Source organism: Crocodylus siamensis, chromosome 2 (genome assembly GCF_052110815.1).
Source record: "Crocodylus siamensis isolate JL-2025a chromosome 2, ASM5211081v1, whole genome shotgun sequence".
Classification (NCBI taxonomy): domain Eukaryota; kingdom Metazoa; phylum Chordata; order Crocodylia; family Crocodylidae; genus Crocodylus; species Crocodylus siamensis.
The window spans coordinates 66,288,841-66,306,448 of NC_143396.1; the positions used below are offsets into that span (position 1 = coordinate 66,288,841).

At 47.0% G+C, this 17,608-nt stretch overlaps 1 protein-coding gene across 2 annotated transcripts in view; it reads right to left on the reverse strand.

Annotated features, from left to right (window-relative positions):
* Positions 1-17,608, reverse strand: part of LOC149870350 (cytochrome P450 4V2-like) — a 34,125-nt gene that overhangs the window by 2,593 nt on the left and 13,924 nt on the right. For both annotated transcript variants that reach the window (XM_090036058.1, XM_090036059.1), the window contains exons 5-10: positions 15,932-16,001; positions 11,211-11,337; positions 8,581-8,772; positions 7,995-8,097; positions 4,116-4,250; positions 3,789-3,968 (exon numbers count right to left, since the gene is read on the reverse strand). In XM_090036058.1, the coding sequence (XP_089892184.1) occupies positions 3,789-3,968; positions 4,116-4,250; positions 7,995-8,097; positions 8,581-8,772; positions 11,211-11,337; positions 15,932-16,001 (807 nt within the window). The remainder of the gene's footprint in view (positions 1-3,788; positions 3,969-4,115; positions 4,251-7,994; positions 8,098-8,580; positions 8,773-11,210; positions 11,338-15,931; positions 16,002-17,608) is intronic.

A 17,608-nucleotide genomic window follows, 5' to 3' on the forward strand; every position in this document is an offset into this window, starting at 1 on the left:
CCAGAAGGGGGCAAGGCCAGGCCTTTACAAACAGCCCAGGCCAAAGCCTAGCAGCAGTTCCCTTCTGGCAGCCTAAGAGGCAGGAGCTCTGCTACAGAGCAGAGCAAGGCAGAGCTGCCTGGACATTTGAGCGCCTATGTGTTGAGACAAGATGGAGAGGCCTCTGCTACGAAGGCTTGAAGGAGAGCCAGGGTGGCGCAGAATGTTATGGCCGGTAGGCTTATTTTGAATTAGAGCCATTTGGCTGATAGCTTTGAGTTGCTGTTGGGCTGTTTGTATAAGACTGGAGGACCGGGAGAGGCTGTAGGGGACGGAGGAGGCCTCACTAGGAGCTCCCCCAGTGGAGTGGGGGGGTCCTGGGTGCCCTGGGAGGGCACAGCGATTTGGTGCCAGAGCTGGCACTGCAGGTGAGCGCCGGAGAGAGGTGTGATGTTGTGGAGTGTCATGACCCCGGCCCTGTGGGGGGGCAGTATTCTGCCCAGTGGGGCGTAGGCCCCAGAGAGGGCGAGGGGCATGAGAACCTCAGCGTAGGCCCCAGAGAGGGCAGGCACACAGGAATAGGAAGCCCCTGGTAGGGCAGATTAGAATAGGAGGCTCCAGGGTGAGCAATTGGTACCCTACCGGCACAAAGTCCTGGAGAGGGGCAGGCGCGCGAGAACAAGCCTGGAGAGGGGCGGACGTGCGGATAGGGGCCCAACGGAGATGAGGCGCGTACAGAATAGAAGCCGGAGAGGGCTGAGAGCGCGCGCAGTTAGAAGCCGGAGAGGGTGCATATACAGTAAGGGTGTGAAGGGCGCGTATACTGGAGAGGCCCCGGGAGAGGGGCGCTTATATTGGAAAGACCCCAGAGAGGGCATTTCCAGGAGAGAAGCCCGGAAAGGGCGAGAGTGTGAACAGAAGCCCGGGGGGGCGAGTATATTGGGCGCACATACTGAGGGACCCCAGAGAGAGGGGGTGTGTGTATTGGGAGACCCCAGGAAGGGGCGAGCATACAGACACAAGAACATCCGTACACCAGCGAGGCTTGGGACGTGCTAAAGGGGAGGTCGGAGGCACACGTGGCCCATAGGGTTGGGGTGCACCAGATCACTGTACAGAGTAGGGGCTAGGACAGACTTGGCACCGTGTCCAAGCGAATGATAAGACAGCCTCCCATAGTAATATTCCAGCAAGACGTGGCAGGCGAGAGAGAGGGTGCATTTGAGACCCAACTTGGCATGGTAGGGGCGCCAGGGGAGATCACGGCCGCTCCTGGGCCCCGCCCCGTGACACAGTCAAACTCTTATTACTGTGAACATGCTCAACTCTGAAAAGCATGATGTAATTAGACTAGAAAGTTCCATGAAGGAGACAACCTGATTGGCTACCTGGTTGTCATAAAAGACTTGTGAGCTCCCCGCCCAGGGGGGAGAGACCGGAGAGACAGGTGAGAGACTCGACCTGAGAACAGAGACCACGTTGGCAGAGACTGTCTCGCAGGGAGAGATCAACCCGGTCCTGAGAGCAGAGGCTGTTCTGACAGGGACTGCTCCTCCGGAGGGCTTTAGGCCCAATGGTCTCCTCACGATTGCGGTTTTGAGATCGATTCCTCTTCATCTTCGATCTCATTATTCCGTATTGATCTTCTGGCTGCTACTGAACTGATTTCTCTTATTGACCATGAGCCTGTTTGACCCAACCCTACATCAACCACCGACTGTGACATCGTTACCTCGCTACGGCACCGACCCCAGCATCGCTCCACATCAACCTCGGCATTTCATCGACCATTCGTTTCGTCCACGTTAGACTCTTGTTACAGTTTCTTTGTTCGTTCTCCCATTCATGAGCTGTTGACCAGCCCTGGGACTATAGAGTTGGGCAGCCGCACCTAGCTTCGGCTAGAAAGCAAGGGCTCAGCTCGAGAACCCCGTGGGCCAACAGACCCCTTTGTCGTTCGTTATCTAACTGTAACTGAAACAAGCTTCTCTGCCTACGCTCCAGAAGCGTAAGTAAATAAAATCCATCTGTTTTGAAACCGCCCGAGTCCACGTACCGCTCAGACTCCTTGTATCCATACCGAAACCCTCGGCCCACCGTGACCTTGGGGCCGTTGTTCCCCGATACTGGCAAGGCATGTGGCAGGGCAGGGGGCTGCTCCGGAGCTGCTGGGATCTTGCGGCAGAGGCAACTTGGTCCGAAGCCAGGGCAGAGCCATGATCTGCAGCCTTCACGCTCCAGGCAGATGCACACAGACAGAAGATCGCGGCTCTGCCTCGGCTCCTTGCAGCGATGACAATTTGCTCCAGAGCTGGGGCAGAGCTGCAATCCGCTGCTTGCACACACCTCCCCAGAGCATGCAGGCTGCAGATCGTGGCTCTGCCCTGGCCCCGGACCAAGCTACCCCTGCCACAAGATCCCCGTGGATCTGGAGCAGCCCCCTGCATGTCCTACCAGTAGGGCTGCAACTGGTCTCCATGGCAACCCCAGTCTGGAGCTATCACAGTGTAGGTGTGGCTGGGGTCACCATGGAGACTGGACCCAGCTGCACAGGTAGGGGCTGCTGGGAAATGGAGTCCACTGCTGGCCCATGGGCCAGACTTTGCCTGTGCCGCCTTCTTAGGGAACAAGCCCTTCAGATAGTGGAATATTTGAGCACACGAATGGAAAATTAAGTTAAACCAAAGCAACCTACAGTTACCTTTTATCTCAGTTCCTCAAGCCATTCAGAGCTTTTTATGTACCAGAACACAGATCATAGATGCATGGAGAGACAGGAATTTCAGTGTTATACAAACTGCATAATGCACACTGTACTCTGCAGTATTCTGGAGCATCCACCAATATTAGGTGCTTCAGAGACATGAGTTAGGAGAGTCCCTGCCTGGAAAAGTTGGCCATTGCTAGGAATTCTGTGAACACCAAAGCAGCCACTGCAGAAAATATGAGAGATGAGGCAGGAAATTTTGCCCTCCACATAAAAGCAGTTGACATCATTACATAGACAGCAGATATGTCAAAAGAAGAAAGAGAGAGAGATTGCTTCATGGGGCTCCTAATTAGCAGTTCTGCTGACTTAGAGGGTTTGGAGTCTGTAGAGACACTTCCAGCACTGCTGAATCAGAAGGGAACCTACCATGTGACACAGAGCTACAGATTCAGTAAGTACCAATAATGAGGAAAAAGCATGAGGCACTCAGGACTCTGTGAAAACCCAGGGGAAGAAAGAAAATAAGAATATAGGATAGACTCATTTGCACTGGTGTGTAAGCCTTTACCAGTGTAAACAAGGAGGGGACAGACATCATAAATGCCTACACTGATATAAGTGCCTCATATCCACAGTAAAGTTATGCAGGAAAATTAGGTAGTAAGAATGCCTTTGTTTAAGATACTCTGGTATAGGTGTTGCACGTCCACTTTCATCCGGGGGCAGGTATTTGGTACTGGCAGTCAGGGTATTACTTGCCATCCAGCCTCTGGATTATGAGGTCCTGTAATAGCATCTTTGGGAAACAGCTAATCCCAGGAAGCTGCTCAACCTGTGCACTCAGAATACTAGCGTGCTTTTCACAGTTGGATACAACTGATGTGCATTAACTACTGTAAATGTGCTGTCACCGAGGTCACTGATGCCAACAGACAAGTGTGTGGGATTTCAATGGGAACTGCTGTACACCTGAGAACTATGCTGTTCATTATAATCCAGAAGCTCTGCTTGATTGCAGCAAGGGCAACTCCAGAAAAGCAACCACAGGAGTAAAACAATCATCTACAATGAACTTTGGTTTTTATCATTGGCTACGCACCAATGCAGTTTCTTGGTCCAGCAGAGAAGGGTACATATGCATATGGATGCCTTCCACTAGAATTCTCAAGGAAGAAACGCTCAGGTCTGAATTCTTCTGGGTCTGGGAAAACATTTGGATCTCTGTGCAGTGCATAGGGAAAAATAATTGCATTTGTTCCTTTTGGTATCTTAAATCCTCCTACAAAAAAAGAACCAACAGGCCAGGGAAGTAAGTAACTGTCAGTAAACAAACACATGGAAACACACTATTTATTTATAAAATACCTTAACTGAAATACTTATATGTAAAATCATAACTACACATGTAAGGCTTAGAACTACTTACTAATAGAGCAATCTTGATTCAAGGTCCGGGCAAAGAATGGCACTGAAGGGAAGAGACGAAGGGTTTCCTTAATAACACACTCAAGATAGCGTAGCTCCTTCAAATCCTCCATTGTGGCAGGACGGTCAGAGTCACCTATGGAAGATCACAAGTGTGTCAGAACTAAAACTGGCCTAATAAGCTAGCTGCATTAGTCTGCAGCCAGGCAGGAGGCAAGGCAGAGTGCCACCTTACAGAGTAACGGGACGGTTTATGCTTCCAGCTCCTGGGAACCCAGGCCAGGCAACTTTTTTATTTATTGCCCAAGATCCTAGCAACCCAGAATGCCCCACTGTCTCTGGCACCGGCACCATCACAGAGGGAGTTTCCTACTACACTGACTCTATCTGAATCCCATGTGCCACTAGAACTGCCAGCTATTTGAGGGACATCAAAGATTTCTTCAAGAAACTAGGTTCCACTGACAAGCTTCCAGCAACTACAATATAAGCTATCATGAATATTACATCTATATACACCAACATCCCTCATGAGGACAAATTACAAACCATAAAGAACAAAGATACTGCTCCTATTTCCATTGTACTCTCCATCTTTGTCCTCACACACAACTGTTTCAGATTTGGAGTCTGTCTACACCTCCAAATGGCACTCCCATGTACAGTCCCCCTGTATGCTAGTATATTTATGACAGACTTTGAAGTCCACTTCCTCCACAGTTGCCCTCTTACCACCCCCCCACCTCCCCAGGGAAACGCAGGAAATAGCTTCATCATGTAAACACAGGGATGGAATCTCTAAGACAACTTTCACCAGGAATATAACAACTTCCACCCCTCCATCAAACTAGAATTCTCCACCCAGGAAATTAATTTCGTAGGCACCACTTCTGAAAGTTTGCAGTGGCCACACATTCCAATCCACACTGTATCAGAAATCAACTGACCACTACAGCTACTTCCATACCAACAGCTTTTGCCTGCTTTGATCCCACCAACCAGGTTGTATACCTTAAGGATCCAGAGAGAGGATACCTATACTTACATTATAATCCAAGAACTATAGCCACTAAATCAAAATAGCCAGACTTGCACCCTACTTTGACTCGCTACAATACCAACCCCATAACAAATACAACAGAATACCTCAGGCTGTCAGCTACAACCCCTAGGTCACAAGTCTTGGACACATCATTAATGACCTCCAACCCTTCCTGGAGACAATGTCCTAGCTTACAGGCAGACCCTAACTTCAAATGACACATCCCCAGACTACCTAACTCCTAGTCTCACCAAGGCACCAGGCCTTGCAATGAACCCAGTTGTGTGTCCTCATCAACACGAACCACTTCATCACTAGACCAAACAACATGGATTGCAACATTCAGGGTTTATTCACCTACTCCTCTACAATGTCACGTGTCGTCACATGCTTACATTACTCCTCTGCTGTCTACACTGGACAAATGGGATGATCCCTGCATGAATGAACGAATGGACGCTGATATGACATCAGTTACAGAAAAGCAAAAAAGCCTGTAGCAGAACACTGTAACTTTCCTGGAGAATCTATCACTGACCTCAAAGTAGCTGTTCTTAAGCAACAAAACTTTAAAAAATGACTTGAACATGACATTGCAGAAGAAATCATCCAGACTGGATTGTGGATGTAAATGTGATCTAAACCAGGGCTGTCCAACAGGCAGCCCCCAGGGAGTTAACATGAGGCCCCTGGGCTACCAGTCCATTTGACACTTCCCCCATTGTTTTCCTGCTGCTCAAGCTGCTGCCAGAAACTATGACATCCCCCTCCCTCCTCTGGCTTCTACTTCCTACCCCTGCCTCTGGGGGTGACGTAGGGCATGGTGGCCCATAAGGCTGAGGGAGTCTGTGGCCAGGGAGCGCAGAAGGAAGGCAGGGACCCTGCACACCAAAGGAGTAGCAATGTGGTACAGTAGGGGTTGCTCTTTATGGCACAATGTGGCAGAGGAGGGGATGCAACAGCATGGTGCAATGGCACTGGCAAGGTGCAGCAAGGGAATTTCCGCCACAGTGTGGCAAGGGAGGCCCATGCAGTACAGTGTGTGGCCCAAGTAGCATGTGGGCTAGGGGCGTACAGCATATGGCTGGCATACCCGTAGCCCCCACATATTCAGAGTGGGACTGTCCTACTCTAGACAGAGACTACAGATTCATACCTCATTACCTGGGCTAGCTTTTATCCCTGTGGTTTACTTGCTTTGTTTACTACCTTTGCTTCTCTCACTGGTGTCTCCTCTCCTTTCCTCCTCCCCGTCCCTATCCTTTGTATTTCGGTTACCCTTTTCTATTTAGAATCCCTGTTCCCTACAAGCCCATTCATAGCACCTGATAAAGTAAGTTGTTCTCTATGAAAACGTATGCCTCTTTGAAGTGGTTAATCTGTAAAGGCATCTGTACACATGTGCTGGGGTAGTGGGGGGGCACTTTAATTAATGTGACTGCAGCATCACACGTATTCAGCATCCCATGCTTCAAAACTGGCAATAGGGGCACTTGAACTAAAGCTTGTTTGACAAACATTAGTTCAAGCACCCTTGCCACCATTCTGAAGTGCAGAGATGCTGAACAGATGTGCAGTGGAGGCTGCTGGAGTGACTTAATTAACACACTCCAGCAGGCTGGATTAAATCGAGTCTGCTCTGACGTGTGCTAATTAGCATATGTCAAAGCAGATGTTTGGCACATGTATAGGTCCCCTAATGTACCACTCTGTCCTGCCTTATGCCTGATTAGACTGAACATACTCACCTCCTTAAAATACCAACAACTTAATGAGCATTCAGTTGTGCTTATGGGTTTCAATCATTCCCCTATAGGCAGACTCCTGTTTCACTTTACATGCCAAAATGGCAGTTACCCAGCTGACTAAGTGCCATTGACCTAAGCATAAGCCTTGAATTTGTGGCCTGGCAAGAAAGCTGGATACTTTCCCAGAAAACTGGAGACTCAGGATCTGAACTCCTATTATACACAGAGACTTTGAACTTGAATCCCTCTGACTTATCAGCATAGTGGTTTGACCACCAGGCCACAAGATAGACACTATACAAACCTTCCCCACACCAGCTGTTCTTTAGAGATTGGCTCAGGGCAGCCAAGAGCTGGCAGCCATGAGGCCAGGAGCACAAAGTAATTAAAGGTATATGGCTCAGTAAGTTACAGGATACTGTAGAATAAAAAAGCAAGACCTGGTTCCAGTCTAGCCTTCTGCTCCCAATGGGGCAGAAATTTATCCACCGTTCTTATCCATTTCCTTTAATATTAATAAATATCCAACTAATATAGAAATGGAAGGTATAGGCCTCAGCTTCAAGACTCACTAGTCATAGGGATTTTCCAGACAAAGTTTTGTGACTTACACTTGCTAACATATGGAGCCATGGCCAGCCAGCACCCAGACTCTTGCATATGCTCAGCAGTCACACAATGCTTTTACATCCACACAGTATGTTGAGTAGGATCAAAAACTGCACCAAGTGCCAAAAAAGCAGCTGGGTGACTGCCATTTGGACATATAAATTGAAACAGAGTCTATCCTAAATGTCTCTCTCTGTGATGTTACTGAATTGTTATTCTAGTACTTTATTTGCTTACATACCAGAGCCCTCCAAAACTGGGGTGGAAGCCGTAAGGAAAGCTAATTTAGGTATTTATGCACTAGCATCTAAGCAACCTATTTCAACTGCCTTGGCTGTCTCTGTATTTAAAGAATACCGGCTGCTCATGCAGTGGTGGGGTAAGTGTTTATTTTCCTTTATACATCTATACACACAAAGAAACATGTACATTACATTACAACCTGAACCAAATCCAATTCACAGGAGGTTGGAAAGCTTACCAAACACTTCATCCAGTTCCCTGTGCACTTTCTTCTGGACTTCAGGATAACTTGCAAGTAAGTATATGGACCAGTTCAGACCAGCAGCTGTTGTATCATGCCCCTACAAATGCAGATTTGCCCAGATAATCAATCGGAATTCTCATTGCACATATGCACTGAAATATTTATACCTACAACTCTTAAAGGAAACAAGCCTAGTTACAAAAATTAAGAACCAAAACTATAATAATACATACTGTTTATACTACATGGTGACTGAAGAATGAATAAAGAAAAATGTTGTGAAATAAATGGAACCATTTACCAAGCAAAAACCCCTTTCCCTGTTCCTAAATCATTCTATGTTAGGTGTGTTAGGGGTCTGCCTCTGCATTTATGATTTGTTACTCTAGGAATCCATTTTTTTCCTGAAAAACAAGACTCTGTACTACAACTTATATGGTTTCAAGGCCCTCTTAATTTTCTCCTATTCATGTAGAGCTATAGGAAGTTAAAAGTAAAAAGCTTATCTTCTTATATAAAAAAGCTCAACTTCATAGACATAATATCTCAAGTTCTAAAAGACCCCAGTTCATCCAAGTACCTCAAACATGAAAGTGTCCACTTCCTCTCGAATATCCAGGTAGCTCAGTTTGTTCCCTTCCTCATCAGTTGCATTCAGAAGCATGTCAAGGAAAGCTCTTCTCTTTTTTGATTCACTTGATTTGCAGCTGTCTATGAAGTCACCTTTACTTCCTTGGTGGTTCTTCATCTCATTGGCTTTTTCTACAATAACCTTAAGTAATAAATAATAAATATATATTTCATGGTTTAGATTCTGCCAACACAAGTGAAAAATATCCCTGCATCCCTGGCTCCAAATGATATATTACTCACTCATGGGAACACATATACTCTCATCGCTTAATACAGAGGTGGGCAATAATTTTGGCCGAAGGGCCATTTAATGAGTTCTGTTGAGCTGTTAAGGGCCACAGGTGTAGCCCAGCTCCTTGACAGGTGCCCTGCCTCCTGGTCACCATCTTTGGACTGGAAGTCCTGCCCCCAGTCCTTGACCTTTGCCACCAAAAGTCCTTCCCCTTGCCCCCAGAATTACTCCTTTTGGGAGGGGATGGGGAGGGCATTGCCATCTTGGAACCAGAAAAAACGCAAATCATATGGTAAAAGTCAAACAACTACTATAAGATATTTTAATTTTATTTCAAAGACTATTTTTGTCCTGATTTACATGTTTTTGTATAATGTATATCAAAGCGATTGCATAATAGCTCAAAATAAAGTTTTAGTTTTATATAATGTGTGTAGGGGGAGTTTGTGGGGTGTGATTGGGGGGGTGTCTGTATGGATGGCTGTGGGGTTTATGAGGGGTTGTAGGGGTAGGAATGTGTGTATGTGTGGGGTTTGTGGAGCAGTGTGGCTGTGTATGGGGAGAAGGGTGTAGAGGGATGTGGCTGTGTGTGTGGGGGGGTGATATGGTTTTGGATGTGTGGGGTGGTGTGAGGGAGGGTGTGGGTGGGGCCCTGAGCCCAAACCCCAACTCTACTGTGCAAATGACTCCATTTGCAGCCCAGCAGGCTTCAAACCAGGGAGCATCCCATTGACTGGTCTCCCTGGAGAAAACTGAAGCAAAAGTTTTGGATAGGCATGATCCCACTCACACATGCCTGGCTCCTGGCTCAGGAGCTGCACATGCAAGCAGGATCCCACCAATCCAGTATCTTTGCTTCAGCTTTCACTAGTGGCTAGGACACAGAGACAACCTCTGAAATCTGGGACTGTCCCAGCCAATCCAGGAAATATGTTTTTCCTACCCTGACTAAACCACCCCAGTCAAGTGTCTGACTAAGTCTTAAAAGTGTCCAAAGATGGAGATTCCACAACCTCTCTGGGTAGACTGTTCCCTTGCTTAACCACCCTCATAGTGGGAAAGTTCTTCCTAATATCAAACAAAATTTCCCTTGCTGGAAGTATGACCACTACTCCCATCCCCTGCAGCAACATAGATAGTCTATGCTAATAGGTATTATAACCACGCTTCAGATATTTGAAGACTTATCAAAATCCCCTCCACCCCATAATCTTCTTTTCTTTTCCCCAGACAAAATAACCCTAGGTCTTTCAGCCTATTCTTATAAATCATATTTACCGGGTCTGTAATCCTTTTTTCCACTCTCTGCTTGATTCTATCTTGTAAACATCTTTCTTCAAATGAGGGGCCCAAAGCTAGACACAATACTCCAGGTAAGACATCACCAGTGTGCAGTAGAGCTGGAGAATACCTTTATTTGATTTGCAAGTGGCACTGGAGAATACCTTCCCTTAATTTGCAAATGGTGCTCCTATTAATTCAGCTCAGTATGCTATTAGTTTTTTTTGTACAGTAAGAGCACACAGTAAGCTCAGATTCAACTTATTACCCACCATGAAACCCAGGTCCCCTTCTACAGAACTGCATCTTAGTTAGTCCTTCTCCAGCTTGCATTCCAACATGCAATTGCTCCATCACAAGTGCAAGGCTATGCACTTGTCCTTGGTGAATTTCATCTGATTGATTTTGGACCATTTCTCCAGTTCACCAAGATCATTCTGAATCTTAGTCCTACCCTCCAGTGTCTGCAACTGCACGGAACTTGGTGGCATTGGCAGATTTACTAAGTGTACATTTAATCCCATCCTTCAAATCATTAATGAAGATATGAAACAATATTGTGCCCAAGACAGACCTCTGGGAAGACTCACTTGATAACTCTTCCCAAACAGACATTGATACATCATCAAACATGATAATCCAACCAGTTACGTACCCACCCTTACAGTATTTTTGTCTAGTATGAAATTCCTTATAGTAGTGAAGATAAATAAAAGTTTCACAAGGAAGGTGGATAATCTTAAAGATATTAAGATGAGGACCTGTGCACATTTTTAGCACCAAACAAATACATTCTATTACTTACAGGTTCATGCTGCTATTGAATAATACCCAAGTTACAAGTGATTTTAAAACTGAAGTGTTTCTTCTGTTCAACACCTTCCTTTTGGTCTCAATATCATACACACCGTTGTATTTTCAATTTTCAGACCTCTCCCCCAGACAAGGTAATACTGTTCCTAAAGATGAAACACTGCCACCACTTTTCAAGTTAGAGTATCAGTACAGACAACAGTTTGCTTTGTGAACTAGAAAACACTGGGAAACAAGGAATAACAAATTACCTTGTCTGTAAAACTGTGAAGGATCTTGAGAGCTCTGTCACTCTGCTTTCCTTCTTGGAGCAAAGCATATAAAAAATCAGGCCAAAACCAAGGAGTCTTCTGTCTCTGGTGAATCAAGTCAGTCATACTAAGGCACCAAAAATACATCATTATATTCAATTTTAATGTACACCAAAAAATCTTCTGAAGAGCCTAGAAGTGTCTAAGAGTCCTGATACTGAATGAGGGAAAAACCCACTTGACAAGGCAGACACTATTTTAATACAATGACTATATTATTTTTTTAGTTTATCGTAACACTCAATATCTGCTATTGCAGTTTTTGTGTCTTATTACATGCTGACTTCAAGTGAAATCTATTCCCTTATGCAAGAAGCCTAGCAATATAAAACAAATCTAGAACCAGTATGTTTTCTGGGCTATACTGCTGCTAACCTGAATTAACGCTATGGATGTCTTTGGTTTTAATGTGGATTTACACTAATATATCAGAACAGAACCTTGGACTATTTTTATAAGTATTTATCTTATAATTTAAATATTGCATCTGTTTTCAATGCCACCACAATTCTAATGTATAAGCAATGCCGTCTGATAAACAAATTAAGGGGAAAAAAATTCTGACATAATTTTGTAAAGATCATACACTTCTAATGTAAGAAAATGTGTTCTGGAACAGATATATTATTAATTAAATCATCTAATTCATCCTTATTCCAGTGCATTATTTACTATGTTCTGTGTATATCTATAAAGCTCTCAAAAGCAATAAAATTAGCTCTATTGTCTGGAATAACCAAGTCAGCCTTTCAATCCCAATTTGTAACACTTTCTAATACTTTTTGCCATCTAAGATTAAGTCTGAAAACAATGTTGCAAAGGTTGCTCCAGTATTATCTGATGAAGGCCCCTAAGATCTGATTCTCATTTACAATACAGTACAGCCCCTTTACATTGTTCAGGTAGAAGACAGAGACCTTGAAGATAAACTAATTACAAAAACGTCTTCTTCAAGACCCCTTTAGGTTTTGCTGGTAGCATAAAAGGAGCCCAACAAAAATGAGAATCAAGCCCTTCAACTCTACACTGGGCCTCATTTCACGATGATGTGCATGAAGCATACAGCTCTCCTGAAGCCAAAGAATTAGCTTCATTGTTGTGCAACAGCTTGTTGAGTTTTCTATACTAGTACACTAAGGGCATGTCTACAAGTGAATTACCTGTACAATTTAGGCACATGTCTACATGTGCATGCCTTAAGGCACCTTAACGCAGCTCACTGGGTGAATGCATTGCAGCCTGCCCTGGACAGCATCCTGGACAGCTGCCCACACACACAGAGCCATGCTGTAGCCTGTGGGTGGGCACCGTGGTGGGAAAGTGGCTGAGGGCAGCATGAACAATGAACGCAGTCCTCGCCAAAGAACGCAAAGAAAGGTGTGGGGTGCACTCAGGGGCCACCAAGAAGAAGAGGCAGCAGGTGCTGTTCTCCAAGGTGCAGATGCTGGAGCAGTGGTTCCAACAGCAGTGGCACCTGTCAGTGTGCTGACAGACTTGGGAATAAGTCGGCAGAGGGGGCAGGAGGTGCAAGGGCTCCTGTCAAAGCACAAGGGAAAGCCCCCCCACCCCTTGCCACTACTGTCTGCAGGGATAGGGGGCAGTGCACCACGGACAGGGCCTTTGCTAGTGCTCCCCCGCACCTCTCCCTCAGAGCTGGTTTGCCAGCTATGCAATGCAGCCCTGCAGGGGTGGGACACCTTGCTGCCCACCCAGGATTCAGGACCCTTATAAGCCTGTGCTGGGGTTCCCATCCCAGACAGCACGTGGGCTGAGACTATAACTGCCCCCAGTACCTGGCACAGCTTTCCCTGCTCCACCCATCTCTGTGCCAGATACTGCCCATGGGAGAGGTGGAACGAGCTCCTGGGGGCTCTGCTCAGCTCAGCCCGGGCAGGGGCTCAGCTCTCTCTTTGGCCTGCCTGATCCAAGGCTGAGCCCCTGCCCCACTGTGCCCAGCCTGCCCACACGATCCCCAATCTGAAGCCAGGGAGGGCACAGCCCCTTGGTATAGTGTGTATTATTTCTGAAATGTTGCAAACTCTCCTAAAGCTTCTCTCTACTGACTCTTCCAGTCCAAAAGCTGCATATGGGGAAGAGGCACCAGTCACCACTGGGGATGTGCCTTCAGGGATGCCACCACCATCAACCAGTGCCCTCTGAATGCACTGCCTCTGCCAGAAGTGGACACCAGGCCACACCCTCCTGCTAGACTGGCTGGTCCCCACAACAGAGGAGCAGCTGGTGGTCTCATGGGCCTGGTTCACCCAGGATGTTGCACACGAGTGGTATAGGGACCAGGAGGGCCATATGTTCCAGGACAGGCTCCTGGTCCTCGAGGAGAAGCACACTGCTCTCTTTAAGAAGATGCTGGAGGCACAGGGGCAGCAGGCTACCGTGGTGACACAGGGTGTGGAGGCCACAGAGGAGGATTGCTAGGTGCTAGACACCATCCTGGCCCTTTTTGCCTTCCATCACCCAGCCCCTGGCACTGGCCACACCTGAAACCCAGCAGCTGCCTGTGGCCCAGCGCTAAGCCTCCAGTGGGCTTGAACCAAGATACTGCCTACAGTAACCAAGCCCCTCCGCTCCTCAAGCTGCCCCCTGCAGCTCCTAAGTGGGAGCTGCCTGCAGCAGGGCCAGCACTGCACACAGGCCCTGCAGTGTGAGGTGCAGGCCTTGGTCCTATGATCAAGGAGGGGGAACAGCCAGCACAGCCAGCCTGTGGTGGGTTAAACTGGCTAGTGCAGGTCTGCAGGAGCCATGGCAGCAGTGGATCGGCAGGATCCCTGATGAGGAGGGGTGGGACAGTCACATCACCCAGCTGCAGGTCCAGGACACCTGTTGCAAAGCTCCCATTCTCCACCAGGCCTGGCAGAACAGAGTTCTGGAAGACTGGGGCACCATGTGTGCCGCCAGCCCAGCTGGTACTGATGTTTGTAAACGTACCTCAGTGGTCCACCACAACCTAAAGCATAACTAAGTAGAAGCCCTGCCAGCTGTAGTATGGGCGGTTCCCCTTGCAGTTGGCAGCTGAAAGGGATGGGTGTCCCACCCAGAGTCCTAATGCATTACAGAAAGCTCAGGGCTTGTAATCCTGCCAAGACCTTAAGGGGGTCGCTGACTCAGAGACAAGTGTGACCGAGCATGTCCTGGAGGGCACCACAGAACTCCAAGACAGCCTCCCCAGTGGTCACCTTCCCCACCCTGAAGAGGTGGCCAACACAGCTGAGGTTGGCAGGCATGGCAAGCTTGCGGAGGGTGATGGCCACCCAGGTCTCCATGGGGAGGGGCAGCTGCATGGTGGTGGGTTGCTGCTCCAGGTACGGGGCAAGCTGGATGTTTAGCTCCTGGAATGTGGTCCAGGTCATCTGAAAGGAGTCCACCCATTGCTCATCATTCCAGGTGTGCTGGATGATGCAGAGCCACCAGTCCTGGCTCACCAGGCAGGCCCACAGGTGCTGGGGCTGAAGCCCCAGTTCTTGGATGGCACCTCTGATAGCATCCATGTGGGTATCACTGGCATTCCTGCTGGGGTCCAGAAGGGGGTCCGGGGGCTGGAAGTTACAGCGCAGGGGCAGCAGAACATAGATGGGGCCATGTACTTGACTATGTGGCTCCGTGGCACATGGGGGCAGACAGTGTTGAGGCTGACCTGGGCCAAGTGGTGGTTACTACAGCTGCAAAGCCCAGTGAGCATGACAGAAAACAGAAGCCTGTAGTGCTGGTTGTTGGTGCCAGGGCATGGGTGTGCAATAGCCATTGCATGCTGGGCACAGGCTCTGCAGACACTAATCGTAGAGGGCTGTGCCAGCAGGCTGCAGACTGTTCCAGGCTAGAAAAGCATGTGGCCAGTGAACAATGCATACGGCTGCCTTTTTTACAAGTGTCCTTGCACCTGGACAGCTGTAGCCAGAGTCTGCAGCTCCCCCTGGCTGCTGCAGGGCAGCAGAGCAGGGCAGGAAGAGGCCTGGATCAGCCTACTCCCATGAGAAGCAAATCTGTTCTCAAGAATCTGCACATGTAGATGCCTTCCCAGGGCACATTTACTGAATAGTAAACCTAATGCACCTTAATAGTGCATGTAGAGTGTAAATATTCCACTACTGCAGGAGTGTCCCAGTCACCTGCACCGACAGGCCGAGACACAGACCATTGAGATCCTTGCAGGCCAGATCTGGACTGCAGGGTGCCTCCCAAGCCAGATCTGGATCCAGCTGTGGTGGCAGGGCAAGCAGTATTACGAGTATTAATGCAACCCTCTACCCGCAGTATACATCCCCAGTGGGACTCAGTAGCTGAGAATTCAGCAGCAGGCCCTGACCACACTCACCCCACCCTCAAATTCCCAGCCCCTCTGGGAAAGGGCTTCAAAGGCCAAATCTAGGCATATGGATGACACCTCTGCTCTACTGCACTGTCATTCTACCTCCATATAAACTCCCTTATACCTTTCTTTGCTCATTCCCACAAATGGCCAAGGCAGAGTTTAAAGTAGAGCAAAGGGTATTTTACTGGAGGGAATGGGTGTTCTTGCAAAGGCCCAGATCTGCAACAGAAGTAGGTTTTGCTTTTGTAAGTCATCATGTGCTACTGCGGACATTTGCATTCTCAAGCCTAATATAAATAGAACCATTAAGCAGATGTAAAAGGTCTATATTTACTTGTAAACAGCACGGACATATTCTGAATCCTTATTGTTCTGTGCACCAATATTCTTGCCCATTGCAGTTTCTAGGAGAAGCAAAAAGTAAGATATATATGTGAGGAGTCATAAGTAAACTGACATCACACATTCATCTATTGCTTGCAGGGGTGTAGGTTGTAGCTGTGTTGATTTAAGAACATAGGCAGACAATATTATTTGGATAAATCCATTATCATTTATTAGACCAACTCAAATACTTGGAAAAATGATTCTTTGCAGAGATGCGGGGGGAGGGGGGGAAATGAATGTAGCTGTAGTCAATGGATAAGAGACAGGGTTCCCCCAAATCTCTCTCACCTACTGACAATCTCAATTTATATTTTAACTGACTGGCTTTCTTGCATACCTACTAGCCTCTGGCTGATTTACTACTCCATCTAGGAAGAGCACAGACCATCTGCAGATGCTTCCTCAGCCTAATAAAGGGCATTTGTGCCCAAAAGCTTGCAAGTAAGTTTTCCCTCTATTGCCTACAAGCACTGGAATCATTTATATTCTCTATGTATGGCTTTCTTTTCTAGAAAGTATGGTCTTCTGAACCTAATCCTAATATTCCATTTCCTTTAGATCTCCCTTGTTTTGGGTTTTGGGCTCTTTTTCCACTTGCCACCCATGAACTTAGGGTTCATAAGACATAATTGATTAGTCAGATAAATATATGGATACATAAATCAACCCATTCAATTAAGATAATATGGAAATTCCACAAATTCCATCAGCATTGGATTGAGCAAAAATCACTGGCCTACGCCAGCCTGGCAAAGACCTACAATCAGCAACAATTTACCAACCAGTCTCCCTCTGAAGTGTTTGCTATAAGACACTTGAGAGACTAGCTGAGCAACATATTTCTCCAGTAACTAATTCTGCTCTAAGCCCAGATCAAGCAGGTTTTGCCATGGCTGGAGCACTTGCAATCAAGTTCTAGCCTTAACCACCTTCACTGGAAATGGCTTTCAGAAAAACCTGAAGATTGGTGTTGTCTTCCTTGATTTAACAGCAACATATGACACTATCTGGCACACTGGTCTTCTTGCAAAAATATCAGGAATTCTGCCTCATTGGGCCACCTGTCTAGTCAAACTATTACTGTGTGGTTGATGCTTTAGCGTCTACCTGGCCAACTGAACTAGCTCTTGGAGACCTCAAACCAATGGCTTCTTCAGAAATCAGTACTGGCGTCTCTTCTTTTCAACCTGTACATTAATGAGACTTCCTGTGACCAGCTAACAAAAATTTGTTTATGCTGATGACTGTGCCTTTGCCACCCAAGATCATGACTTTTCAAATATGAAACTCAAACTTGATGGTAACATCAGACCAACTAGGTTTAATGTCTGGCAAGTAAGTCAGTTTACTTGCCAGACCTAAGCTGCCAGTGCACTGGGGCATATTCCACCCACCAATAGCTTGGTTCCTCTCAGGACACCCAATATGGTCCACCCTTTCAAAACCCTTTGACTTTTCCTGGCATAAAGAATAGTCAGCACACATACCAATCAATCACCACATCATCTCTGACCCTACAGTCAGTCAACCAGAATTTAACTGCCCACACCATTATTGGTCACTTCTCAACCATTTTCGAACTGAACAGAGTCACCATGTCTCAGACCCATACCAATGCTGCCTT